The sequence below is a fragment of the Gossypium hirsutum genome, chromosome A03 (genome assembly GCF_007990345.1).
Source record: "Gossypium hirsutum isolate 1008001.06 chromosome A03, Gossypium_hirsutum_v2.1, whole genome shotgun sequence".
Classification (NCBI taxonomy): domain Eukaryota; kingdom Viridiplantae; phylum Streptophyta; class Magnoliopsida; order Malvales; family Malvaceae; genus Gossypium; species Gossypium hirsutum.
The window spans coordinates 96,758,334-96,785,616 of NC_053426.1; the positions used below are offsets into that span (position 1 = coordinate 96,758,334).

Sequence of the window (27,283 nt, forward strand, 5' to 3'; positions counted from 1 at the left end):
GTGCGTACGGATTTTTCATTGGATAAACTAGCCGAATTGTATGTTTCTCAGATTGTGAGATTACATGGAGTACCTATTTCTATCGTGTCGGATAGAGATCCGAGATTCACCTCGCGATTTTGGAAGAAATTGCAAGAAGCTTTGGGTACCCAGCTGCATTTTAGCACCGCTTTTCATCCCCAAACCGATGGTCAATCCGAGCGGATAATTCAGATACTCGAGGATATGCTGAGATGCTGCATCCTTGAGTTTAGTGGTTCGTGGGAACGGTATGTACCTTTGATCGAATTCGCTTACAACAATAGTTTCCAATCAAGTATTAAGATGGCACCTTACGAGGCTTTGTACGGTCGTAAATGCCGTACGCCATTGTTTTGGACCGAGCTCGGTGAAAGTAAAATTTTCGGAGTTGATTTGATTAGAGATGCCGAACAGAAGGTAAAGGTAATCCGTGAAAGTCTGAAGGTAGCCACAGATCGTCAGAAATCGTATGCGGATCTGAAACGGAAGGACATTGAATATCAGGTGGGAGATAAAGTGTTCCTTAAAGTTTCGCCTTGGAAAAAGGTACTTAGGTTTGGCCGTAAAGGCAAGTTGAGCCCGAGATTCATTGGGCCGTACGAAATCTCTGAACGAGTGGGGCCGGTTGCATATAGATTGATTTTGCCCCCTGAACTTGAAAGGATACACGATGTCTTTCATGTTTCGATGCTTCGACGCTATAGGTCTGATCCTTCGCTCATAATTAGTCCGTCGGAGGTTGAAATTCAGGCTGATATGAGCTATGAAGAAAAACCGATTCGTATCCTAACTCGTGAAGTGAAAGAGTTGCGAAATAAAAGGGTTCCGTTGGTTAAGGTGTTGTGGCTTAAACACGGGATCGAGGAAGCAACCTGGGAACCGAGAGCTCGATGAAAGAACAATACCCAAACCTATTTACCGGTAAGATTTTCGGGGACGAAAATTTCTTATGTGGGGGAGAGTTGTGACAACCCAAATTAGACCCTGGTCAGAATGTGGTTTCGAGACCACATTACCGAGCCAAAAATTTATTTTCGTGTTTTAATTGCATAAATTGTTGCGTGACAGTGAATATATGAGAAATTAAATGCTTAATATTAGCATTAGGATTGTGAATTAATTCAAAAAGGACCTAGTTGACGAAGTTAGAAAAGATGATAGATGAATTATAAGGATTAAATAATAACAAGGTGAGAAAGTTTGGGTTTGCATGTCAATGTGCCCAATTCTTGATAGGTGGCCGGCCAAGCATGGTTCCCTTCCTCCAAGTTTATGTTGATTATTATTTAATATTGGTAAGTGGAGTAGGAAATAAAAGAAATGAATTAAAAAGAAAAGAAAGGATGAATAAAATAAGGGAGGAAGGAGGAGTGTTCATCCTTTTCCTTACCACAATAGCCGAACCTAAAGAAAGAAAAGAAGAGAAGAAGGTGAAGCAAAGGCATTCGGCCTTTTGAATGAAGAGGAGGTTAGTAAATTTTGTTAAATTTTCTTTTGAAATAATAGTTGTTTGGGTTAATCATCACGTTTTTCTTACCTAGCCATACTAAAATTTCGAATCTAGAGTGTTGGATGGAGCTTTCGGTTATGGTATGTGTGAGAAGAACTTGATTCTTTCTTACCTTTAAGTTTTGATGGATCAAGAAAACAAAAGGTTGTTGATGAAAGAAATTAATGTGTTAAGAGATTATATGAAACTTATTCATGTTTATATATGTTATATGCAACGAAAATGGTTGATGATTTTGGAGGTGATTAGCTTGAATCGGCCACGGTATATCCATAAACACGATCTATGCTTGTTATGTTACTCATGGTTAAAACAATTCGGCTATGACATTCGGCCATGGATGGTTGTATTTCTTTGATGTTGTTTTTGATGCTTTAGGGCATTGAGGGTTGATTATAGATGAGGTGAGTTTCTTGATTTAAAATTTGATGGATGTTAAGCTAATTGGGCAACCAAAGGTTCAATATTTTTGTTATGAGGTCATATGTGCATTTCGGCCATGGTCTTTGCTTGAATATGAGATTTGTAATGTGATTTTCCTAAATTGTCTATGAATTTGGTTGTTGATTTCATGGTAATGGTATATTGAATCCATGAGAATTTAGTAAGGTTGCATTCGGCAACTTACTTGAAATTAAAAAATCGATGTCTAAGCTTAGGTGATTTCGATGATGATATATGTGTATATACATAAGTATATTTAGTTGATTCGGCTTTGGTAGTTGCATGAGATTATTGGCCGAATATACTAACATACATATACATGTGAGATTGGATTGTAAATATTTAGCAAGGTGGTTAAACTAGTTAAATTATTGATATAGCTCAAGGAGCTAAAGGAGGTGAATCGAGCAAAGGCAAAGAAAAGGTTATCGAGTAGCCGAGTTGGAACCGTCTTACCCAACACGAGGTAAGTCATTAAGCATGTAGTGGGTAGTATATCAAATGGTCATAATGTGTATGTATTGATGCTGATTGGAATGAATAAATATACATATATATATGCATGTACGTATGTGATGATGAAATTGTTGAATGAATGAAAAGAGGTAAGATGTACTGAGTTGTTGATCTCGGCACTAAACGTGCGGGATAACCATTTATGACCATGAGATGGGCGCTAAGTGCGCGGGATTAAATTGTACAGCACTAAGGGTGCGATTTGACTATGTTGCACTAAGTGTGCGAAATGAATATGATGCACTAAGTGTGCGAATTGACCATGCGGCACTAAGTGTGCGAGTTTGACTATGTAGCACTAAGTGTGCGATTTGATTATGTAGCACTAGGTGTGCGAGTTGATTATATAGCACTGAGTGTGCGGACTCGATATACATTCGTGAATTATTATGGACACTATGTGTGCGACACTATTGAGTCGATCGCGGACAGCGGGTCGGGTAAGTGTCTTGAGTACGTGGCTAATAGGTGCTATGCTTATACTTGGTGTTGAGCTCGGTAAGTTCGAACCTATGTGACAAATATACTTGAAGTCACGTACATAAGTTTTATCGTAGGATGGGTGAAAGGTCATATAGTCGTTTGATTGTAACGAAAATAAATCGATTTATGAAATTGCTTCAAAGTCCTATTGATGAGTATATAGAATGTGAATGCATGAATTGATATGAAATTGAATTGATAAGTTGGAGGAACTATGGTATGGTTCGGTATGGATGGAGTAAATTGTCTCGTTCCATTTTGTTTCCTCTTGTGATAATGTTGTTGATAGATGGTAGTGCATTGCTTATGACTTACTGAGTTATAAACTCACTCGATGTTTCCTTGTCACCCACTATAGGTTGCTTGGACTCATCTATTTTTGCGGGGTCGGGCCGTCGTTGAAGTCATCACACCGGATAGCAAGTTTTGGTACTGTCTTCTTAGTATGTTTAGAAGATCATTTTGGCATGTATAAGCTAGTACGTTGTGTTCGAATTATGGCATGTAAACTTTAAGCCATGCGAAAATGGCACGAATGTTCGATTGAATTGGATCAAGGGTAGGCATGAAATGGACCTAGTTACTTTCGTAACAGATGCTGGCAGCAGCAGTGTCATGAGATTGAAAAATCACTAAAAATAGTGGGAGTGGAATTAATTGATGAATAAATTATGTAATTGAAGCTCGATGAGTCTGCTTTCATGAGGAAGTAACGAAAAGATCATATGGGCAGTATATTAAGAGATAATCAGATTTTAGTGGGACAGGGCCAGAATGGTTTCTGGATTCCCTGCTCCGACTTTGGAAATTCATTATAAATTAACCAGAGATAATTAGGGGTCGTACCATATATGTGAAGATTCCTCTCTGAGTCTAGTTTTCATAGAAACAAACGGCAATAGTATTGAAGCCCCGTGCATGGAGATATCCCAGTCGTAATGGGCAAAGGTCAGTGTAGTCGACCCCTGCAACTTGGGGGATTTTGACTAATAAACTGTACTAATTGGCCCAACCAAAAATTCTAAAAAAAAATACATAGATGGGCACATGAGTCTAGTTTCTGGGAAAAATTACGAAACTGATTTTCGAGTTACGAAACTCAAGATATGATTTTTAAAGCGGCTAGTACACAGATTGGGCAGTGTCTGGAAAATAAATTTTGTAAGGGGTTAAAGCCAGTTAACACCTCGTGTTCGACTCCGGTGTCGGTTTCGGGTTCGGGGTGTTACAAAATACAAAAAGCAAATATAATAAAAATATTAAATTAAAGTAATAAAAAACAATACTATATATAAATATATATATACATAAAAATATACACTAATATATAATAGTAATAGTGATAGCAAAAATAATAAAAATATGAGTAATATTAATAATATATTAGAATACAAAAGTAAAGTAATAACAATAGGGGTGATAATAATAATAATACAAACAATAATACATATATATATAATAATAGTAGTTAGAAATAAAAATAATAAAAGTAACAATAATGATAGCAATAATATAAATAAATATGGAGAGGGCATATATAATATAATAATAATATAAATAATAATATATACATGAGAAATAATAATAATATAAATAATAGTAAAAATAATAAAATAATAAAACAAAGCTCTCAACTCTCTTTCTCCCTCTTTTCTAAATCCGGCCGTTGGTCCGGCTTTGCTTCGGTCATGGACCCCCACGGGCCGCCATCGGCGCCACCGTACACGGCGGCTGGACCTCAAAAAAACCTTTTTCGATAATGAAAATATGGGTAAGCATCTTACTTTTGTTTTTACTTTCGTATAAAAAAAACAAAATTAAATTGAAAGGAAAACAATAAACAAACAAAGAACTAAAGATAAGAATAGACAAAAGAAATCTCTTTTGCTTTGATCTTTGATTAATCTCCAAAAACTAGCTTTTCCAAGAAACAAAAATAACCTTTTTTCCAAAAAACAAAAAAACACCTCCAAAAAACAAAAAAACCTCATCCAAAACAAAGAACAATCCTTCTCCAAAAAACCAAAAACCTACCCCCTAAAAACAAAGTCTTGAATGGCTTTTATAGCCAAATTTTACAAGTGGAATGGTTGGGGTGGTTTAGGTGGCCAAGGGTGGTGGAGTTGGTGGCCAAGGTGGGTGGTCAACAAAGGTGGTGGAGTAGGTGGCCAAGGTTTTTATTTATTTATTTATTTATTTTTTTTGTGTTTGGGTTGGGATTAGGTTGGGCCAAAATTGGGTTTGGGCTTGTAACTGGATAATAGGCTAGGTTTAATTCGGGTTTGGTTTTATTGGGTCCCGGGCAAAATTTAGGTCTTACAGCTGCCCCTCTTTGCTCATTATCGTGTAACGAGAATGGAGCAAAGACTACAAAAAGACCAATTTTGCCAGGGCTCGCCGAGTCTTGAGTTCTTGATCTTCTTTAAAATGGCCTCTTGACGGCTTCAATCTGCTTTACTGCAACTCAGGAAGGCGATATCTGCTATCTTTGATCTGCTTCACTGTAAGCACAGGAATGTCAGATTTGCTATCTTCGATCCGTTCCTTATAAGCACAGGGATCCCAAATCTGCTGTTTTCAACTTGTTCCCTATAAGCACAGGGATGTCATGCTGAAATCTTCGATCTAGTTCACTGTAAGCACAGGAATGTCAAATCTGCTATCTTCGATCCGTTCCCTATAAGCACAGGGATGCCAAATCTGTTGTTTTCAACTTGTTCCCTATAAGCACAGGGATGCCAAATCTGATGTTTTCAACTTGTTCCCTATAAGCACAGGGATGCCATGCTGAAATCTTTGATCTGCTTCACTGTAAGCACAGGAATGTCAGATCTGCTATCTTCGATCCGTTCCCTATAAGCACAGGGATACCAAATCTGATGTTTTCAACTTGTTCTCTATAAGCACAGGAATGCCAAATCTGATGTTTTCAACTTGTTCCCTATAAGCACAGGGATGCCATGCTAAAATCTTCAACTTGTTCCCTATAAGTACAGGGATGCCATGCTGAAATCTTGGATCTGCTTCACTGTAAGCACAGGAATGTCAGATCTGTTATCTTCGGTCTGCTCCTCTGCAACTTCAGAGAGATAAGACTTGTTTTGATATTCTTCCACTCAAACTTCAAGGAGATCTGCTGTGGCTTTTAGCCTCTCCAATGCCATTTCTGGAAGAAGAGGTTTGCTGAAACTTCAAGGAGATCTGTTGTGGCTTTTAGCCGCTCCAACGCCATTTCAGGAAGAAAAGATCCTCTGAAACTTCAAGGAGATCTGCTGTGGCTTTTAGCCGCTCCAATGCCATTTCAGGGAAAAAGAAATTTGTAATTTCCAGCCTGTTACCCTACTACTTAGGGGTTTAAGGCCCATCATCTTCGATCTATTTCCCAACTGCTTAAGGGGTTAAGATCTGTAAATTCAACCTGTTACCCTACTGGTTAGGGGGTTAAGATTTGTAAATCTTCAGCCTGTTACCCTACTGCTTAGGGGTTTAAGGTTTGTAAATTCGGCTTGTTACCCTACTGCTTAGGGGGTTAAAGCTCATTATTTTTTATCTGTTTCCCTACTGCTTAGGGGGTTAAGATCTGTAAATCTTCAGCCAGTTACCCTACTGCTTAGGGGTTTAAGGCTTGTAAATTCAGCTTGTTACCCTACTGCTTAGGGGGTTAAAGCCCATCATCTTTGATCTGTTTCCCTACTGCTTAGGGGGTTAAGATCTGTAAATCTTCAGCCTGTTACCCTACTGCTTAGGGGGTTAAGGCTTGTAAATTTGGCTTGTTACCCTACTGCTTAGGGGGTTAAAGCCCATCATCTTCGATCTGTTTCCCTACTGCTTAGGGGGTTAAGATCTTCATCTTCGATCTGTTTCCCTACTGCTTAAGGAGATAAGATCTGCAATTCGGTCTGTTACCCTACCGATTAGGGGTTTAAGACCCTTCGTCTTCGATCTGTTTCCCTACTGCTTAGGGGGTTAAGATCTGTAAATCTTCAGCCTGTTACCCTACTGCTTAGGGGGTTAAAGCTTGTAAATTTGGCTTGTTACCCTACTGCTTAGGGGGTTAAAGCCCATCATCTTCGATCTGTTTTCCTACTGCTTAGGGGGTTAAGATGTTCATCTTTGATCTGTTTCCCTACTGCTTAGGGAGATAAGATCTACAATTCGGTCTGTTACCCTACCGATTAGGGGTTTAAGACCCTTCGTCTTCGATCTGTTTCCCTACTGCTTAGGGGGTTAAGATCTGTAAATCTTCAGCCTGTTACCCTATTGCTTAGGGGCTTAAGGCTTGTGAATTCACTGATTCTAACTAGATGTGTTATTATATGAATATAGAAATGTCATGAGCCCTTTTTAAAAAGGCTTAAGGTATCATCGTGCGTTGTTTATTAGGACATTATCGCTGACGTATTACGCTGGCATCTTGTTCGGCTGGTATTCTTGACAGAAAAGTCAAAGAAACAATCACATTTTGCTCGGAAAGCTTGCCCCACTATAATTTTAGAGTCCCTTCCACTGTACCTTTTAGGACATAAAGTTTGTGCCTCCTACTGCAATTTCAGAGGAATAACATTTGGTTTCTTCCATCCATTCCGCTGCAACTCAAAGGCATAGTATTTGTATCATCTTCAATCAGTTTGATCTGTTACACTATTCCCTGGGTGTAATGACCAGATGTTCATGAATGCAAAGTATAATTTCTTTTCTCGAGAATGACCCTTTTTTCCACTTAGGTTGACATCACTCGTCATTTGTCGAGGTTGTATCACTGATGAAATGTCTTGTCTTTTGGTTCAACCAATAAAGAGTCCAAAGAGATAATATTTCCAACCCTTAAGCTTGGTGAGTTCTAAACAATAGTCCTGTTTCAGGTTTTTGTATTATTTAGAAACTTCCAGAGTAATATGCAAAACTTTTTTTGTGAAAGTGTTATTAGTCCATTAATCATTATTTCAATGCAAAATGCTTGAAAAAGATCAAAACAATGAACAAGAAGGAAATTGATTATGAGCATAGCTCGAAATGGATAAATTAATCAAAGATTGCAAATGCAATAAGAATGAAATCAACTCAAAACGAATGATTTAATCAAAGATAGCAATGCAATAAGAAGAAAATTTATTTGGACATATCTTGAGAAGAATCAAAGATAACAAATTCAAAATGGGCAAAATGGAAGCTAGATGCCCCAGATATCGCAGCCTGAGCTTTTCTGTACCAACTTCTTGAGGACCTTTCTGAGTTTAATATGTGTTTAGGGGATCCGGAGTACTTTTTCGATGCCCCAAGACGTAGCATACTTCTTCATTGTTAATTCAAGCATAGCAAGACTAATGTATGCCCCACTTTGATCTAAATTTGAGCTGCCATTTTCGGGTTTTCAACTCGAATCCCTTTTAGTCTCAAGGCTCCATTTGCGGGGTTTCGCCCTGGCCTCTCTTTTTTCCGCTTCTTTTTTTTTGTGTTTTCATGTTTTTGTGTTTTTTTTGCCTTTGCCTTTGCCTTTGCCTTTGCCATATAACTCCTAATATTTAAACAGACTGTGACCTTTTGACATTGTACAACTGTGTCAGAAATGATTTTCTGGCACTCTTTATTGGCACCCCTTTTTTTGAAATTTGATGACTATCGACCTAGTGACATTGGCATATGAAACAACTTTTATCCTTTTCTCGGGGTAAACGATGACCCCAAAGGCGAATCGGTATTGGTTAGAAGCTTTCAAAGAGATCGGCCCATAACCTCCATGCCTCACATGAAGGGGCACATGAATTTTCTCTCTATAAATTTGGCATTTACAGCATACTGATGCAATCCTTTTCTATGGTAGGCCAGCAGAACCCAAATCTCATGATTAGCCTGGCCATCGTAAAACCATTAGCATATGTCATTCAAAACCCTGCAACATCCTCCTGTCTTAGTAGCCAGGCGTATCTTGATATGATCATGCAAAAAATCTTTAAATTCTAGGAAGTGACTCAATGACGTCTCGCTTTGCCTTTGTGGTAATGCAGACTCCGATGTTTGCATCTTTCTCTTGTCATAGGCCTACTGTCTACTGTCTTTTTGTAAGAGAGGATCTGTTTTCATCTTACTCTACCATCCTTAACAAATTAGAGAGTAGTCTACATCTCTATCATCTTCAGAGTGTTGAGATCCCTTTAGGCCCATATTTCGCTCAAAAGGAGACTCGGAGTCAATGACAGCGTTACTCACATCATTGATATCTGGGGACCCGCTGAAGGCAGATTTCAAAGAAATAAATGATTCTAAGGATGATTATTTGTATGGTATGATCATGAATGAAGAATAAATGAATATTTGAAATAAATTCCAAAGAACAAAAGAATCTAAGAACAATTATTTGTACCGTATGAGATGAAATCAAAGAATATTTGCTCAAAAAGATGCATTTTATTGAAATAAAGACTTAGGATACAAGCCTATTTCACAAGAGGGGTTTAATTGCTTCCAGGCTTAAAGCAACAAGCGTGTTTTGAATATTACTCTAGATTAGCTCTAAAAACTACAAGAGGTTCCTCTACAGACTAATCATTCAAAACATTTCCAGGTTTGTAAGAACTAATGCCTCACAAGTTTCTCTACTCAGGATCCGATGCTACTAATCCTCTTTTTATTTTTCCATCTTTGACAGAGTCATTTAATCATTTGCTCTTATCATCGTGATTTGGTAACGGACTCTTTGTACCAGGGGTGTCATCAAACTTCACAATCCCCATCTCGAGGAGTCTTTCAACCGTCTTCTTGAAGGTAGTATAGTTTTCTATTGAATGCCCCGATACTCCTACATGATAATCACATTGAGCGTTTGAATCATACCATTTGGGGTATGGGGGTTGCAATGGCTTTATATAATATGGGGACACCACGTGTGAATCAAATAAACTTTGATATAACTCCTTATATGACATTGGGATTGGCGTAAATTGGAGCTTTTCAAAATTTTGCCTTACACTTGATTCCTGCTTTGTCGAACCTTGTTGCCCCCTCGTAGACACCTTTGGTTGATTGACAGTTATTGACCTTGAGTGATCTCTATTGTATGAGCTCATACTGTTCACTTCATTCTCCTTTTTCTTTGGAACTGACCTCTTGGTAGTTTCTCCAACTTCAATCTTGCCACCTCTTATGGCATTCACAATCATCTCGCCTGCCATTACCATATCAGAAAAACTTTTGGTAGTATTCCCAATCATATGGGTGATGAATGGGGCCTTCAAAGTATTAATGAAGAGTATGGTCGTTTCCTTCTCCAAAAGAGGTGGCTGGACTTGCATCGCTATTTCCCTCCACCGTTGTGCATACTGCCTGAAACTCTCACTCGGCTTCTTTTCCATGTTTAGTAGTGTGATTCTATCTGGCGTCATATCAGTCACATGGTTATACTGTTGCATGAAAGCCTGTGCAAGATCTCTCCATGAACCGATCTTTGCACGGCTCAACTGATTGTACCACCTAGCCGCTGCTCCCATTAGGCTGTCCTGAAAACAATGGATCAATAGTTGATCGTTGTTCACATAGCCAGTCATCCTTCTACAAAACATTGTTATGTGCGCCTCTGGGCAAGTAGTCCCGTTGTACTTTTCAAACTCTGGCATCTTAAATTTATGAGGAAGCACCAAATCTGGAACCAAACTTAAGTCTTTGGCATCGATCCCCTGATGATTGCCAGCGCTTTCTAAAACCCTAAACTTCTCCTCTAACCACCTGCAACGATCTTCCAATTGTTTCGAGGATTCAGTGGCCATTCTTTCCTTCTCTATTAAATCCAGATCAGGAGTAATAGGGTTGACCGAGCTATCACCCAAATTATTTCCCAACCCAGATGGGAAATTTATGGGGATTCCAGCATCCACTGGCCCATGTTGAGGCCTCACTGTGACAGATGGCCTTCTAAGAGGTGCCTCGGTTTGCAGGGGCACATGAGGTGGGATAAAACCCGGAGGGTAGGTAGGATCTTTATTATCTTCTCCCGCATTGATCAAAAGGCTTTTCCCCTTTTCTAATCCGCCAGCTAATAGACGAGTTAATTGATCCATCATGCTTTTCTGGGACTCTAACATATGGTCCCTCATATCTTGCTGTATTTTAGCCAGTTGCTCTTGCATCTGCTCTTGTAATTGTTCTTGCATCTCCCTTTGCATTTGTTCTATCCTTTCTAATCTCTGGTCCATTGCTTTGGTTTTACGGCGGGTATAGTGGCTGTGTTCGGTTGCTTGATTCTCGTTGGTTTCCAGATTAATTGAAATAATTTTGTTTAATCAGGGTTCTTTAGTGAAAGTTTAATGCAAATGTTGCAATGTAATACAAATGTATGGAATGAATGCAAAAGAAAGGAAGATGTTGATCTTGAATTCAATTCCATTAGAATAACTTTTCTAGAAAACATATTTCTTTACATGAAAATAGATTACATATGCGGTATTGCCCTTCATATCCCAAGTAAACGCTGATCTTTTCTTCATGGTCGAATCTTGTAAATTCTCTAAAAGATGCCTTTACTAGTTCCTTGCTGCTTAATCTGAGCCTCGATCTCTTGCTCACTTATCTCCATGATACTCATCAAAAGTGCCGGCTCTTGAATAATCTTCGTTGGCAATTAAATCAAGTCATGTATTCCTTCGTGGACTTCCAGCTTTCTCTCGTCATGCCTTTGTTGGCTTGAATCTCTGGCAATTACATCATGTATTCCTCCGTGAACTACCAGCTTTCTCTCATCGTGTTTACTTGGACTATATTCAGGCGATCGCACTATAATCTACTTTATCAAGAAATTTGTTTCCTTATGACAAACTATTCTATTTAGGAATTGAATTTCGAATCAACACATTCTTTTCTTTGATGTAATGTAATGCAAATGCATGAACGCAAAAAAAAAGGAAGGCATTGATTCTAAATTTAATTTCATTAGAACAACTTTTCTAGAAAGCAAATTCTTTTACATAAAACGGACTACATATACGGCTTTTCTCTTGTATTCCAAGTGAAGACACCTATCTTCCTCTTCATATCTGGATCTTGTGGTCGAGTCTGACGAATTCTCCAAGAGATGTCTATATTAACTCCTTTTTTTGCTCGATCCAGGCTGCGACTCGTTGCTCACTTATTACTGTGATACTTGTTAGCTCCTTTAAGAAGGTCAAGATGTGACGGCTCTCGAATAATCTTTGTCAGTTTCTGTCTTCAGGCAATGAAGCGAAGTCTTGTATTTCTTCACGAGCTATCAGTCTTCTTTCATGTGTTCACTTGGATCATATTTAAACAACCGTATTATAATCCACTTTATCAAAAAATTCGTTTTCTTATGACAAACTGTTCTATTTAGCAATCAAATATGAATCAACACCTCCTTCCTAGGATGATGTAATGTAATGCAATTATAAACAAAACAAAAATAAAACACGTTAGTGCAGGATAAATAAATAACAAATAAAGCAATTCAGGTGACCACTAGGGGTTCGGAGTGGCTCTACCTAGGGTGGGCTCTTAGGTCTCTCTATATGTGGTTTGGTTCTAGAGTAAGGGTACCTGAACCAACAGTTTCCTCGATCCTCACCCATTATAGGCTCATTTGAATCGAGTTCAATTCAGGAGAATACATTTCCCTATGGCTACACGGAGATGAAAATCTCACGAAACCATAGGTACGGATGTATTCCGAAAGTGATCCACTATCCTGCACGGAGGTGAAAACCTCACGAAGGCGTAGTTTCTCACTCCCACTTAAGGGTGTGACCACAACGGTCATGCAATACAATGCGAGAAGATATATGCATAAAAACTTGAAACAATTAAAGAAAATAGGAATAAAATGATGAAAACAGTACGAAAAGCGGGTGAAACGAAATGAAGTGATCGTATATCAAAACCAAATTCTCAATTTTCGAAAAAAGACAAAAGTTAATCAACTTGTGGCTTGACTCTCTTATAAAAGTCCCCAGTGGAGTCGCCAAGCTGTCGTAACCATTTTTTTGAAAAAAACGGGTATCGACTTGGAGAAAAAAAAATGAAAACAGGAGTCACCACCAATCTTTTTAGGTGTGATCGGATCACCTTAAGTTAATCATTTTAATAAAAGTTAAGATTTACTAAAACGATAATTTTTTGTCTACGAAAATCAGAAAATGAGTTCGGGAGTCGGTTACGCACGAGGAAGGATTAGCACCCTCGATACGCCCAAAATTGGTACCTAGTTGATTAATTAGTGTCTTAGTGTCGAAAATTTGAAAACTTGAAAGAATTTAAAATACGATCCCTCTTTGTAAAGAAAATGCTCAAATGTTAAGGACCTTCTCGTCTTACAATATAAAATGTCACATCCAGTAAGTTAGGACACGACATCTTGAATTTTCGAGAACGAGCTTGCCTTTTATATAAAAATTCGTGTATTTCAAAAGGTTATTCAGTTAGTTAAGGTGAACGAGGAAAATCGTAGCAGTATTTTTCAAAAAGCGCCGCTAATGACACTAAAGCTCGACATAAAACGACGGTGTTGTGCTTAATTTTTTGAATGCTCGATCTATAGCAGCACTTATTGAAAAACGCCACAAAAAACGCCGCTAAAAACCTGGTTTGCTGTAGTGAGACATCCCTCAATATGGCATGGATATGCATCACATTACTGATGGGTGGCACAAAAGAAATGATCTCATGGCATGGGTGGCTTACATTAGAAACCCAGACAATAAGATTGGTTTTTTCGTTGATGACATTCTCAAACATGAAAATAGCACCATGAGAAAATTGATGTTGTTAAGGTGGGTACTAATAGTGGTGTGACAATATGAGATCCGGGCTTGCAACATAGACATCAAAGACAAACTAATTGAAAGCATCATTCGAAAGAAATCTATAGTTATACATTGGGAGCAAAAATCAATCCTTGACGGCATCCATTACCTTAGCAATTTGATCAGAATTAAATTTAAGAACGAAATGTGCGAAGAAACACTCAATGGGCTCGAAGGAAAGCAAAGGAGAAACTAGGAGTTTGTCATTAAATTTTTCTTTTTTTTCTTTTTATTTGTTTTGTAATTACATCTAACATAAAGAAAAAAAAACATTTATTTTAATTAAAGGATAGATAATATTTAGTTCTCACTGTTCTTATTATAAGTTTTGGTTATAGTTATCACCGTTTCTTATTTTTATTTTTTTATGTACTCTATTTATTTGGTATTTTACAAAATTTATCATGTTTATTAAAATTTAATTCTAAATACATTTATATAAAAATATTCAAATGTAATTATTTAAAATAATTAACTTAAATTTATTCCCCGAGGATAAAATCTAGTACATATATAGAGTTAGAGTGAATTTGGATGGGCGGTACGTTTATCTGTGGTTAGTGTAAAAATAACTGTGGCGGTGTGATTATATACTGTAACTATACTGTAGCGTATGACAAAAAATAAGCTGAACGCACCGCACCTAATCGCCCATCCAAATCCACCCTTAAACTCGTAATTTTAAAATGCATTTGATATAATAAAATGAGAAGGCTTTCGAAGTATAATGCATCATAAATCACAGAATAGGTACGGGTCTATATAATATTAGCTTATAGCTGTCCTCTTCCTCCTAAGCAAACTATAATACTATCAACATTCAACTAGCGGCAATGGTCTATTTCTGTTTTAGATCTTTTAGTTTCCTCCAAGTTCTTCATAAAAATCCTTAATTTTGAGCTGTCGAGGACCGGTGCTAGCAAATTAATCATGGATTCCTTCTGCCCCTCCTACTTTATTCTACAATCAGCTGCCTCATCCCCATTTGTATTTCTTTCGTTGTAAAATTTCTTTACTTCCTAACTTTTCATTTCCTGGTTAGTATACTTAGAAACCTTGTAATGAGGCAAACATTTGAGACTGTTATGAGATTTCCATTATATATATGCATCAGGCAACACTGAACATACTCCGTGGCGGTCAATTTCTTGAATCTTTATAAAATTCCCCCTAATTGTAGTTCAAGTCTAGAGTTTCCACTTCATTTTTTATTTGGGAATCATCCACTCCGGTAAAGAACTTGTGGGGATTTAAAGAAAGAGGCGTAAAGATACGTTGTGGAAGGTAATTAAATCATGACCTGCAACTTTATCCTATATCAAAGCGCATGTTCCAATGCATGAGTGCCCATTTGTCTTGCTTGGTAGTTCAGATATCCTCAGGTCCAATATTATTTTAGTGCCGTCGACAAGCACACACTGTTAAGATAAGGTACCATGGCCTCCATTCCTTATTTTCTCACAACTCATCCCATCCATACCATGCCATATTTCAGCTGCTATTGTTAGATTCATAGACAATTCTATGTTACAACCTTACGATTACTCGTCATTTTGATAATCTTAATGCATTCGACTAGACATTTTTTTCTGGTTCCTTTGAATTAATGTGATAAAATTGTGAAAACCATAAGATATGTATACAACATTTTACCTTGAAACCATTTAACATAGCAAAACAACTTAACAAAATTTCAATCAAGCTTTGGAAAAACTTGGCTATTGGCCGATTCTAGGTACTATAATTAATTTACACTAAAAGGATATTAATATTTCAAGAGAAATCGAGATGGGGTCATGCTATATTATTATCCGCATCTGATGTGACTCGGGTAAGGAAAATGGTGCATTTTAGTCCTATTTTCTAAGGCGAAAAGATAATTTGACTTGATAGTATGTAAAATTCACCGTTGATGAAACCTAGAATCGACTTTATAAATGTTTCCAGCATGCTGAAGTTAAAAACTCCGGCAATAACGCTGAAAAATTATACTATTTTAGCTGATTTGGTAGGATCAACAAGATCAGTCAATGATACAAGGAGAATTATTGGTGCCCTGTACATCTGCACTAATACTACATTATTACTCAGCAGTGTCAGAATCAGGCTTAGATGTATGATCCTGAAGGGTTGCGGATTGAGATTCAATGCTTTTAGTACGCTGGAGGCTTGGGGCTCGATGAACCCTGCAACGGAATGAACCGGGATGCGTCGTTGGAGAGCATAAGCAATTTGTCTTTGTGACACTCGGTTGTCGGCTAAGTCCAGGCGCACCTTGACCTTGCCCTGATGCTGGCCCCGCCGCATGAGACTCTACAGTACTTGCTGTTATCGTTTCAGTCTTTGATGGAATCTCCACCTTCAGATTCTTCTTTGACATTGTCTCACTTTCCATTATCGCTTTTTTTTTTCTCCTGCCAAATTTCAATGCTTAGGCATATAAATATAATACTTGATCGACATGAAATACTACACTATGTGGCAAGACAGGAAAATACAATTTAATAAGTGAAAGATGGAAAAGACATAGATATTGTACTTGTAACGAGGGCCTTGAATGGCCTAAAATTGGTTGAGTTTGCAATAGCTTTGAAGTGAAGAAGAGAAGAGATAACAATTGGCAATGGCTAAAAATAACAAAAGAGATAGAAATGGCCTGTCACGGGATCTATAATCCAATCCACTACCCTCCCACCTAAATTTATCACTTTTCTTAACGCTTCAACCACTCTAAAAACACAGAAAATAAAAGAAACAGTTGATCATCAAATAGGACCCCAACACCATTCATCTTTTCAAATTTTCTTTTTTATATAACTAAAGAAAAAAGCATGCATATGAATCATGAGACTTAATGTTTCAAAAACGATTTGTCATATCTAAAGTACGATATATTTAGGGTCATCATAGTTTCTTTTTCTTACCATTGCCTTAGATATATTTACAAGAAAGTTGTTTTGATAACCATGACTCGAGACACAAACGATTGGATCAAATTTTTTCAGGATTTTTGAACATTTTATTCAAATAAATTTATTCAATTAATGTTATTTTTATTTCTGAATCCATACTTGATTTAAACTCATTTACAAAATTAAATACCCAACCCAATCACAAACAAAATTATAAAACCATCACTAATTAACCCAACACTAAACAAAAAACCATCAGCATATAAGAACATAAGGACGACCTTCATCTTCACTTGATGTAATTCTTGTCGTGAGACTTCTTTTCTTGATTTTTTTTTTGTTCTTTCTTGGGTTAAAATTTGAAGTTTTTTCTTTATATATAGGAAAATATTTTTGCCACATAGCATGGTTTTGAGGTAGTAATTTGTCTAATATACCCCCGTTGTGATTTAATATTAATAAAAAATGTTGGTTTTTTACACAAGAAAGAAAAAAAAACAGATGAAATTTTAGCAATCAAAATTACTTTTGTCTTTTTTATATTCCAATTCTTATGTTTACATACAAAGTATACATTTAAATAGGAAAATTTTACCAAATGTAACTTGACAAGTTGACATGCCTAAGCACATAGGATCACTCATTAGTTAATTTGTGTCTAATTGATACTGATTACATTAACCTATTAAATTAAAGATAAATAAAATAATCTATCAACTTTTTTTAAACAAGGACAATTCTCAGTTAAACTAACTACCACTTTAGCTCACACTTGGATTGTCCGCCACTTTAACTTGCACTATAGGCCTTTTTGACTTGCACTTTTTTTTGCTGAAAGTTTTGGCTTGTCCACCACTACTACATACTTGGCCAACTTTCAACACTCCTCCTTCATCTCCGTTAACTCCAATCATTACTTTCACTTCTTACTATTTACACATATAAGAGTCATCATATTTATATTTATATTTTCATTTAATGAATCATATAGCTCTTTTGAGCATGGCAACCCAATCACATTAACTAATGCACATACAAGCAAAATTTCCAATAACTCATGTTTCTCACATTCTTAAGCATACGTGACATTTCTAAAATATATTAACGCACACGTTAAACAAGAAAGTATAGTAAGTTCCGTGATAACTTACACTCAAGCAATAAAATGGAATGAGGGCTCTTTCTATGGCTTTCACTCCACAACCTTTTCTTTTCCCTTACCAGAACATCCTCTAGCAAGCTCTTTCTCTTCACCAACCATACAAAAAAAGGTAAGATTTAATATCTTAACAACAAAATAAAAGTTTACAAATACAAAATGAGATAAAGAGATGTTGGAATATTAAGAGCTCTTACCAAAAACCACACTTTCTCCCTCTAGGACCAAATTCTCACACTAAAGCAGCGAGTGCTGGATACAATGAGAGAAATGGCTCAAATGGTGTTTAAATCAAGTGGGTTTCAAAGAAAATCAAAGGAGAATGATGAAAATTTGAAGAGGAATGAATGGAAAATGACCAAAAAAAAAGGGAAGCTTTCTTCTTCCTTTCAAGTGATGGTGGACTAGTAAGGGAAGAGGAGGGGCTTTCTCCCTTTTTTCCAACATTTTAAACATTTCAAAATACGATAAAAAAAAGTGCTCAAAAAATCAAAGTATCTCAATATGTGGCACATAATTGTTTTTTTAAGATAAAATTTGGTTTTTAATGGTCAAATGCATAAACACTAATTTTTAAACATAAATATGTGTCAAATGATCAAGGCCAAAACTCTTAAAAATAACTTAAAATGCAAATAAATCCAAAAGAATCAAAATTTTCATATATTCTTAAAATTTTTATCTGTTTTTAGTGTATACATATAAATTAAATCTAACCTTAATTCTCAAAATACTTTTTAGTTAATCTCTAATATATTTAGATGGAGCTACTATTCTACCTTTATTCAAACTTTTAAGTGTTGGATAAACTATTAAAAATTTTTATTTGTTATATATATATATATTTAATATTATACAAATTCTCAAATTATATTTTGAAAATATTTTTTTATTACATTACATATGTCTTATTTATCTTTAAGGTTAACTTATGCTATTAGTTCTATACTTTTACAAAAATTATAGATTTAACCCTTATACTTTGATTTGGTCATTTTTAATCTTTGTACTTTTCAAATTTGGAAATTTCAGTTATCAACAAACTATAACTGTTAAATTAATTAGGTTAAGCTCTTTTATTTCCAAAATCTGATGCGTTAAACATATTAAAATATATGTAATGTTATTTCAGCTTGTTATTTCAACATATTAGTCCCTAAAATCCAATTAATAGGTTAACGATTGTCATTTGCATCAAGATTGATATTTCAAAATTTGACAAGTACAGGGACTTAATATGATTTAATTGGAGAATATAGACCAAATTTATAATTGTACGCATAATTGAATTTAACCAAACATATTTAAATGTTACTGTTTGGGTTAAAATTTTGAAAAAGTATAAGGACTAAAATTTACTGGATTGAAAAGTATTGGGCCTAAAATTGATTATATTAAAATATAAAGACTAAATCTACAACTCTAGCAAAGTACATGAACTAATAGCTGGATTTAACCTATTTCTAAGAATGATTACTTATTTTAATTACATGAAATAAAAAAATTATAAAATAACAAAAGTAACAGTTTTTTTTTATTATTATTATAAAAACTCAATTAAAATATGTTAAACTTTAAAAACCAAATTAAAAATTTAAGCAATAATTTGGGAACGTTTAACGAAATTAACCCATTTCTATTTACAATATTTGCTTCGTATTTTCGTTTCTTGTCATAACCCACGACGAAATTATGGTATTTTCTTAACCTTTTCCTATCTACCATGTTTTTATGTGTTTTCCTTTTATGCATGTTTAATGTAAACAGGTATGTGCTCATAATTTCAACCAAAAAAAAGAAAAAGAAAAAAGTATAACCCTTATTTCATCACATTTGATTACCCTATAACTAAATATAATAACATAAAAATAGCTTCTCCTAACCTAATTAAATATGAGAGACCTTTCATCGTATCCATGGACCATAAGCTACATACTAGCATTCTATCGGGACGGGAGATTCAACCAAATAACTAATACTTCCTACATTTAAGGTATAATAAGTTTCCTTCAATTTTATAAAAAAAATTATTTTAGTCCTTTCATTTAATTTCTCGCCTCTTTTAGCTTTTAAACTTTTTTTTTGTCAAATCAGCATAAAATGGATGAAAAAATTAACGTTTATTAATTTTGTTGATGTGGCATATACATGGATTATCATATAGATGACACATTAATATTTAATTAATTTTTTAAAATTTAAAGATATTAAAAATATATATAAAATTTTTTAATACTTTTAATGACTTAATTTTTGAAAATATTTTTTTTAAATTTTAAAAAATAATTAAATGTTGATGTATCATCCACATGGTAATCCGTATCGATGCTGCATCAGCAAAGTTTAAAAAAATATTAACTTTTTTATTCATTTTAGGGTAATCTAACAAAAAAACATAAATTTAAGGCCTAAATTTAAATAAAAAAAAGTTAAATGAGCCTAATATTTAAAATAAACAAAAGATATCCGCCACCACCATCATCAAAATTTTTTTTTCCCTATAATGTTAATTGCATCAAACAATCCAAATTATCATCTAAATTTTAAATTGGACCCTAAGCTTTATTCTAATTGAGTCCTTAAAATATCATTATTGTATCACTCAAGTTTTTTCATTAACTTAACCTTTAATTTAGGCGTTAAATGTCAATTCAGATTTGACATGAATTATATTTAAAACACATATGTTGCCTATAATATGGACAACTTGGATATGACATATTAAAAAAATCAATAAAATTAAAACGTGTTATAATTTAAAACACGTTTAATTTAAGCTTACCACGTAATAGATACATGTGTGTATAATGTTATTTATATGCTTCATATAGAATTTATGTCAAATTTAAGAAGACATTAACATCAATAATTAAAGTGGTATGAACTTAGTTAACACAATATTAATAATTTTAAAAAGAAATCAATTACAACAAAGTTTGGAATAAATTCCAAATTTTGACCACACTTTAAAGATGTATCATGCAATCAACCCTTTAAAATATCAAAGGTTGTTAGATTTATAGATTTTGGGCCGTGAACTAGGCCCGCTACATAAAAATGGCCAAAAAATTATTTTTAGGTGGATGCGTGATAGTTTAACATTTTAAAATTCCTTTTTCTTTTTAAATAAATAAAGTGTTGGATTGGGAAGAGCAAAAATAGTGTTTGAAAATAAATAAAATTAGTTTAAATTTTGATTTCAGTATTCAGAGTCTAAATTTGGTTTGACTTACTTAGCACAAAAAATTGGTTTTACTCATTTTTTATAATTAATTTATATTTCTAAAATATCTCACAAGTTTTTTCTTTTCATAAATTTGAGATTTTTTTTATATTTTTACTTTTTAGAATTTAGCTTCTTTATTTTTTAAATTTCAAAGTTCAGGTCTAATGGTTAATATTGTTAAAATTATTTTATTAAATTCAAGTTTGTTACAACGTCAATTTTTTAATTACATTACTACCAAATAAGTATTTTTTTTTATTTGAAATCTCACGTCTACAAATTTAATAACGTTAGCAATTGGACTTGAAAATTGAAATCTGTAAAGTAGAAAAACTAAATTCCTAAAAATAAAAGTACATAGATTAAATTTCAAATTTATGAATGTTGAGAATCAACCCAGTTAAGTATAAGACAAGTAAAAAATAGCAAAAGAAATTAAGAAATTGAACACACAAATTTAACATGAAAAAAACCCTCTAAAGAAGAAACAAAATCATGAGTAAAGATAATTTTAATATAATGGAAAATGAACGAAGAATACAAAAGATGAAATAAAAACTAAACCCCGAAACCCGAAAACAAAGAACCCACAAAAAGTAAAGAAAAAAACACTACAGCAAAACTGACTTTTAGCGGCTTTTTTTAGGCCTTTAGCGGCGCTTTTACAAGCGCCACAAAAAATGCCGCTATAGATGGTGCCACAAAAGTTTGCAACGTTTATTTTAAAAAACGCCGCTAAAGGCCATGGCCTTTAACGGCGCTTTTCCCACAAACGCTGCTAAAGGTCATAAATTCAAAAAATATATATAAAATATTATAAAGGTCATGAAAAATATAAAAATAATGTCCATGATATAAATATAAAAATTTTCTATTAAAATTCATTATCAAATTAAATTTTCTATTAAAATTTTAACTTTAAAACTAAATACAAAAATTAATGAATTTAAATTTAGAATTTAAAATAATAAATTAATAACACAATTAAAATCCAAAAGTTAAAACTCAAGTTATCTTAAATATTAAAATAAAAATAAAAATTTAGAATCAAAACTAAAATAAATAATAAAAACTAGATTAAATATAAAAATATCAATAAAATAAGATATTATAATGAAGTTACTTAAATGAAATAAGGACTTAAACCATAACCATGTAAAATATAAGATTTGAATATCCAAAATTATCAAATGTAATGTTTACTACAATGTTGCAGAGCACTGAACAGTGGAAAAGAAAGAAGGAAAGAAATACGTTTTCTACTAATTTTCTTCCTATCAGGCCATGGTGGATGGTTTAGACAAACTGGAGGTTACCTTGTGTCTGTGCATTAGATTTGGCGACCTTTTCTCTCCACCCATTCTGGCGAGCTCTTATTTCCCACATTGCTGTTAATTTCATTTGAGCCGACAGTGCTTCTTCAGCTTTCTCCCTTACTTCTTCGCACGTCTCCATACCCGAATTGTATTTGTCTGCTTCCTTTTGATATTGTGATGCTAACTTCTTAGCCTCGAGTAAAAAAAAAACATTTATGTAAAAAATTATAACAATTAAGCATTAGTGACATACAATTAACAATTAAAATAAAATAAAACATATATGTAACAAATAAATTGTTGGTCAGAAAAAGTTGTAAAAAATGAAAAAAGAAATACAGTCAACTGGCTCACTGTAAACTTAACTGCAGACTTTGAATATGCCATAAAACATAAATAAAACCCAAAATCACCAATATCACCCTGAAATGAAATCATTTGCTAGATGAAGGCAGTGGTTTTTGTTAATGCAAAGGGTTATTACATTTAATGTTACATTCACATCCAAATTACTCTCGGATAAAAAAATTTCACAACATTAATTATCAAGCAATTCCAACCAAAGCAGTTCATCCTGCATACCAAAGCCAGAGTTACTACTTTATCTTATGTAAGTGTTATTTCACAATATTAGTCATTTGCAATCAATCTTAAAATTAGAGGTGATCTAAAAGGCATAGAAAATCACATGTAAAATTTCTTTGTATTAAGTTACTTTGTTCCATATTCCAATAAATACATCCATCCATGACAAAGAAACAAGAAACTGACCTGTAAAGGAAGCATTGCTCAGTCCTGCATTAATTAAAGATAGAACCATAAAATTAGCTTAATTCTGCTGGGCAAAATTGCCCAAAATATTTTGTCCCTGCATATTTGAAATTAGCTTAATTCTGCTGGGCAAAATTGCCCAAAATATTTTGTCCCTGCATATTTTAATCTGGTGCCGCCAATTTGTTAGGCAGTATTAAAATTTTTTTGTTTTAAATTTTTAAGTTGATATCACCTGAAAAAATAAAGACATTTAACTCTACCATAAAAATCAAATTATTCCCATAATTAATGTTTAAGTTAAATATTTTCATAATTTTTTAAAACTTATAAGATTACGTATCTAAAAAATCCTACATACATGTCCCCATGTCAGTAATATGATGCATCATAAATTTCTAATATTATTGTATATCTGCTTGAAACTTTTTTAAAAGGGTTTAATAATAAACTCTCAAATCAAAAGGTTAATATAATGAATCATCAATGACTGTAGAATCAAAAGGTTAAACTTTTTTCTCATATTTATCAATTTAATTAAACATCATTCAAATATATATGGATGTATTAATTCAGTAGCAATCTCAGTATTGCTAACAAACTACAATCATCTTCTTTCTTAATGGAAGTAAATGGAAACATATGAGCAAAGTTCTACAGAGCTGTGTAATGTCAACGATGCAGAATGTGAAAAAAGTGATTGCTTTTTATCTCTGATTCTCTTAAGTGTTATCATCATAGCTATGCAAATAGCAAAATTATTTTTTATTAGTTTTTGATCGGTTTGAATATTACCCAATTCTTAGATAATGCAAGGACTGGACAGGCCAACCTTAATTGGTTTTAGTAATACATTATATGTGGTTTAGCTAGTAATATTTTCTCTGCATAATCTTTTTACAAGCTGCAATTGTAGCATCAAAGACTGAAGCCAAAAGGAGAAATTGAATGTCACTTACCCCTTGCAGTTTCTTGGTTCAATGTATTTCTTAGATAAGAACGAATAAACACTGCCGTCATCAACAACATTAATGATATACCTCATTACATGCAGAATTTACAGTATTTAAGCTCCTTTTAAATTCAAAAACCTGCAGGTGGTAAAAAAATGTAAGAACAGAGGATAAACAAGTGATTCAATAAAAGAAAAAGGAGAAACAAGAAGGAGATTAATTATTGAATAATATTGTAAATTTATCAAATTAGATTTATTATGGAGATACCGCCAAACCTGAGTTCGGAACTGAATCTTGAAACAAAACACTCTTAGTTTTGACTCTACTCGTGGCACTTTCATCAGCTCCAAAAAGTATTGAACATGAAAAATCAAAAAGTTGTTCAAAAAGATGGATCAAATGAAAGATGTTATTGGAGAAGCATCCAGGAACTAAATGTTTTAGTTAGAGCTTCTTCATAAAAGCGAATGCCAGAAAATTGTTATCTTGTATTTGCTAAAAATGCTATATGATAAATCATTGTTCTCCAGCACTTCAACTATCTTCTTAATGTTGAATCAACCAAAATCTAGTACTATAATAGAGATACATTATCTGCCCATTCTTTCCTTTTCTTTCTCATTTTTGAATTAGAAAGAACCCATACTACCACTAAGAACCAAGGCAGCTCTAACTGAAGCACAAAGCCCATTTTACCAGAACAAAGATATAAAATCAATAGCCTCTTGCAGTTCCAGCCACTGCTGCCTTTTTAAATTATAAATTGCTCCAAAAATATAGTAAGGAAATATAGGACTAGGTATCAAAAGTACAATCTTCATCTTGGTTTAGATGTCCCCATAAAAATGCAAAAAGATAAAAACAATTCAATGCTTAGACATCAATTTCCATCTTTAAACTATGATTTGAAAAGAATCCTTCATGCCAAAGGGTTTTAGAAAGTATAAAGTCTTAAAACTGAGAAAATATTTCAGAAATATTGAAAATAAACACTTAATTCAATATATCAAGAAACAGAAAGGAAACTGTTAACAAGTAGTATAAATTCCAACACCAGTACATGAAATTATAGTCTCTTTTCATTAGAAGAAGGAAGAGAGGAAAATGAAAAGATATTAGAAGAACATGAAGACAAAGACAAATAATTTTCAGAAAAATAGTATATTTTCAGAAAACCATAAACAGATCTAAAAACATTCAATCTATAAACACAACCAATCAGATCAAACAAAAATCTCAATACAACAACAATTTTTTTTCTCAATCCCATATTATATAAGCTAACAAACATTACTCTTAACACCATAAATAGATTCAATCAGTAGGTTATTAGTAAATAATGAACACTGTTGATAGCAAAAATAAGGAAGAAAAATACCTGCACTTGTTAACGAAAATAGCAAGGCCACTAATTCCAAACCCATCGCAGTAAACGAGAACAAGTTCTTTAAACCCTAAAAACGTTCTCCAACATGTTCTCCAGAACCTGGTCCGGGTACGTCGACTGGAACTCCAGGTGACCCGAGCCAGATCCCGTGGCAGTACAGTTCCGCGCCTTGTTGGAAACGAACTCAAGATCCGACGACGGAGATTGCTGCCACTCATCGTCCTCAGACATTTGCTCCGTCCTGTTGTCTCAGCTATGGTGGATGAATTCAGTGCAATAAAATGAAAAGGAAAATGAAGTGTGATTGGTGTAGGTGTATTGACTTGGTGTTGTTGGAAATGGGAAATTTGGGGGCAAATTTTTACTTGGGGATTTAGGGCGCGCGACTAAATTTTCCAGGAGAAGAAGAGGGAGTAATGAGCGGGTACCAAAAAATTAGTGGTCTTTTGCGGCGTTTCCATTAAAAACGCCACTATAGCTCAATCTTTTGTTTTTATTTTTTTTATTTTTAACATATATTTTTTATTTTTTTTCTTTTATTGTTTAATTTTAATTTTTTTTCATTTTTAACATATATTTTTTTATTTTTTTCTTTCAAATTTTTTGTACTGAGTTTATCATTTTTTGGAATTTTGAATATTAAACTTTTTAATTGAAACATGGACTAAAATTTTAAATTTTAAATTTTTAAGTTTTTAAGTTTTTAATTTTTTAATTTTTTAATTTTTAAATTTTTAAATTTTTAAATTTTTAAATTTTAAATTTTAATTTTTTTATTTTTATTTTGATTTAATGTGTAATTGTAGACGTGAAATTCTAATTGTGGTTTAAATGTGTAGTTGAAACTTTAATTTTGATTTAAGCATACACATTTAAAAAAATAAATACATCAATATATTTTTATATTGAATAAATATAAATATTTATGTATGCATGCAATATATAAATATAAAATGATGTTATATCAATAATTGTGTAAAAGAAAATGAAAAAACGTGGAGACACAAATATATATTTTAAAAAGAGAATGAGTTACAATTAAAAAACGTGGAGACACAAATGAGTGCAGAGGATTTTCGTTCGTATAAATAAATATATATTTTAATTAATCAGTATAAATAAATATTAACATAGTAAAAACAAAAAAACTATTAATAAAATTTAAAGGTAAACTTATCATTTAAAACGTTTTCCACGAAATATCCCTTCAATCCATTAAACAATATAACACCTTATTAATATATAAAAAATATTTTTTTATCAAAATCAAGATATATATTATCGAAAACAATAATTAATTATAGGGTTTAGGATTTAATTATTGAATATGATTCACTTGAGATTAACATACTATATACCCATGGCCATTAAACCTTAAACCATAAAACCCTAAATCATAGACCTTAAACCTTAAACCCAAAAATAAATGTAATCAATATTAAGTATTGCTTCCATATTTTATTTTGAACATAAGCTTTTACATTAATATCTATGTATATACACATCAACATCCATGTGATGTTTTTTGGGTTTAAGGTTTTAGAGGTTATAGTTTAGTGTTTAGGGTTTTTAGGGTCTATGGGTTTAGTGTTTTAGGGGTTATAGATTAGTGTTTATGATTTTTTTGGGGTTTAGGGGTTATATAACTTTTAGCGGCATTTTATTGAAAGCGCCGCTATTACTCTGGTTTTTAGCGGCGTTTTACCAAAAGCGCCACTAATGCTCTAGTTTTTAGCGGCGTTTACCAAAAGTGCCACTAATGCTCTGGTTTTTAGTGGCG

The 27,283-nt window shown here is 33.6% G+C and overlaps 2 protein-coding genes and 2 long non-coding RNA genes across 4 annotated transcripts; all 4 read right to left on the reverse strand.

Moving 5' to 3' along the window:
• Positions 1–9,630: 9,630 nt before the first annotated feature.
• Positions 9,631–11,160, reverse strand: LOC107887684 (uncharacterized). Its single transcript, XM_016811922.1, has 2 exons — positions 10,618–11,160; positions 9,631–10,467 (listed from the first exon to the last, which is right to left on the reverse strand). The coding sequence occupies exons 1-2, from the start codon at positions 11,158–11,160 to the stop codon at positions 9,631–9,633; spliced, it is 1,380 nt and encodes a 459-aa protein (XP_016667411.1).
• A 4,496-nt stretch (positions 11,161–15,656) lies between these two features.
• On the reverse strand, positions 15,657–16,309 carry LOC107886548 (uncharacterized). Its single transcript, XM_016810543.1, has one exon. The coding sequence runs from the start codon at positions 16,169–16,171 to the stop codon at positions 15,860–15,862; it is 312 nt and encodes a 103-aa protein (XP_016666032.1). The 5' UTR covers positions 16,172–16,309; the 3' UTR covers positions 15,657–15,859.
• A 1,529-nt stretch (positions 16,310–17,838) lies between these two features.
• LOC121219663 (uncharacterized) lies at positions 17,839–18,281 on the reverse strand. Its single transcript, XR_005916558.1, has 2 exons — positions 18,045–18,281; positions 17,839–17,936 (listed from the first exon to the last, which is right to left on the reverse strand). It is a non-coding gene; the product is annotated as an uncharacterized lncRNA (long non-coding RNA).
• A 3,966-nt stretch (positions 18,282–22,247) lies between these two features.
• Positions 22,248–25,940, reverse strand: LOC107886547 (uncharacterized). Its single transcript, XR_005913927.1, has 2 exons — positions 24,392–25,940; positions 22,248–24,251 (listed from the first exon to the last, which is right to left on the reverse strand). It is a non-coding gene; the product is annotated as an uncharacterized lncRNA (long non-coding RNA).
• Positions 25,941–27,283: the final 1,343 nt, after the last annotated feature.

What these genes read in the sequence shown, in the direction of transcription:
- LOC107887684 (XM_016811922.1), bottom strand. Translation starts at nt 11,160, where the DNA reads ATGGACCAGAGATTAGAAAGGATAGAACAAATGCAAAGGGAGATGCAA. An exon ending in ATGCCAAAGACTTAAGTTTG is followed by an intron (nt 10,468 to 10,617) that starts GTTCCAGATTTG and finishes CATTGTTTTCAG; the next exon opens with GACAGCCTAATGGGAGCAGC.
- LOC107886548 (XM_016810543.1), bottom strand. Translation starts at nt 16,171, where the DNA reads ATGGAAAGTGAGACAATGTCAAAGAAGAATCTGAAGGTGGAGATTCCA.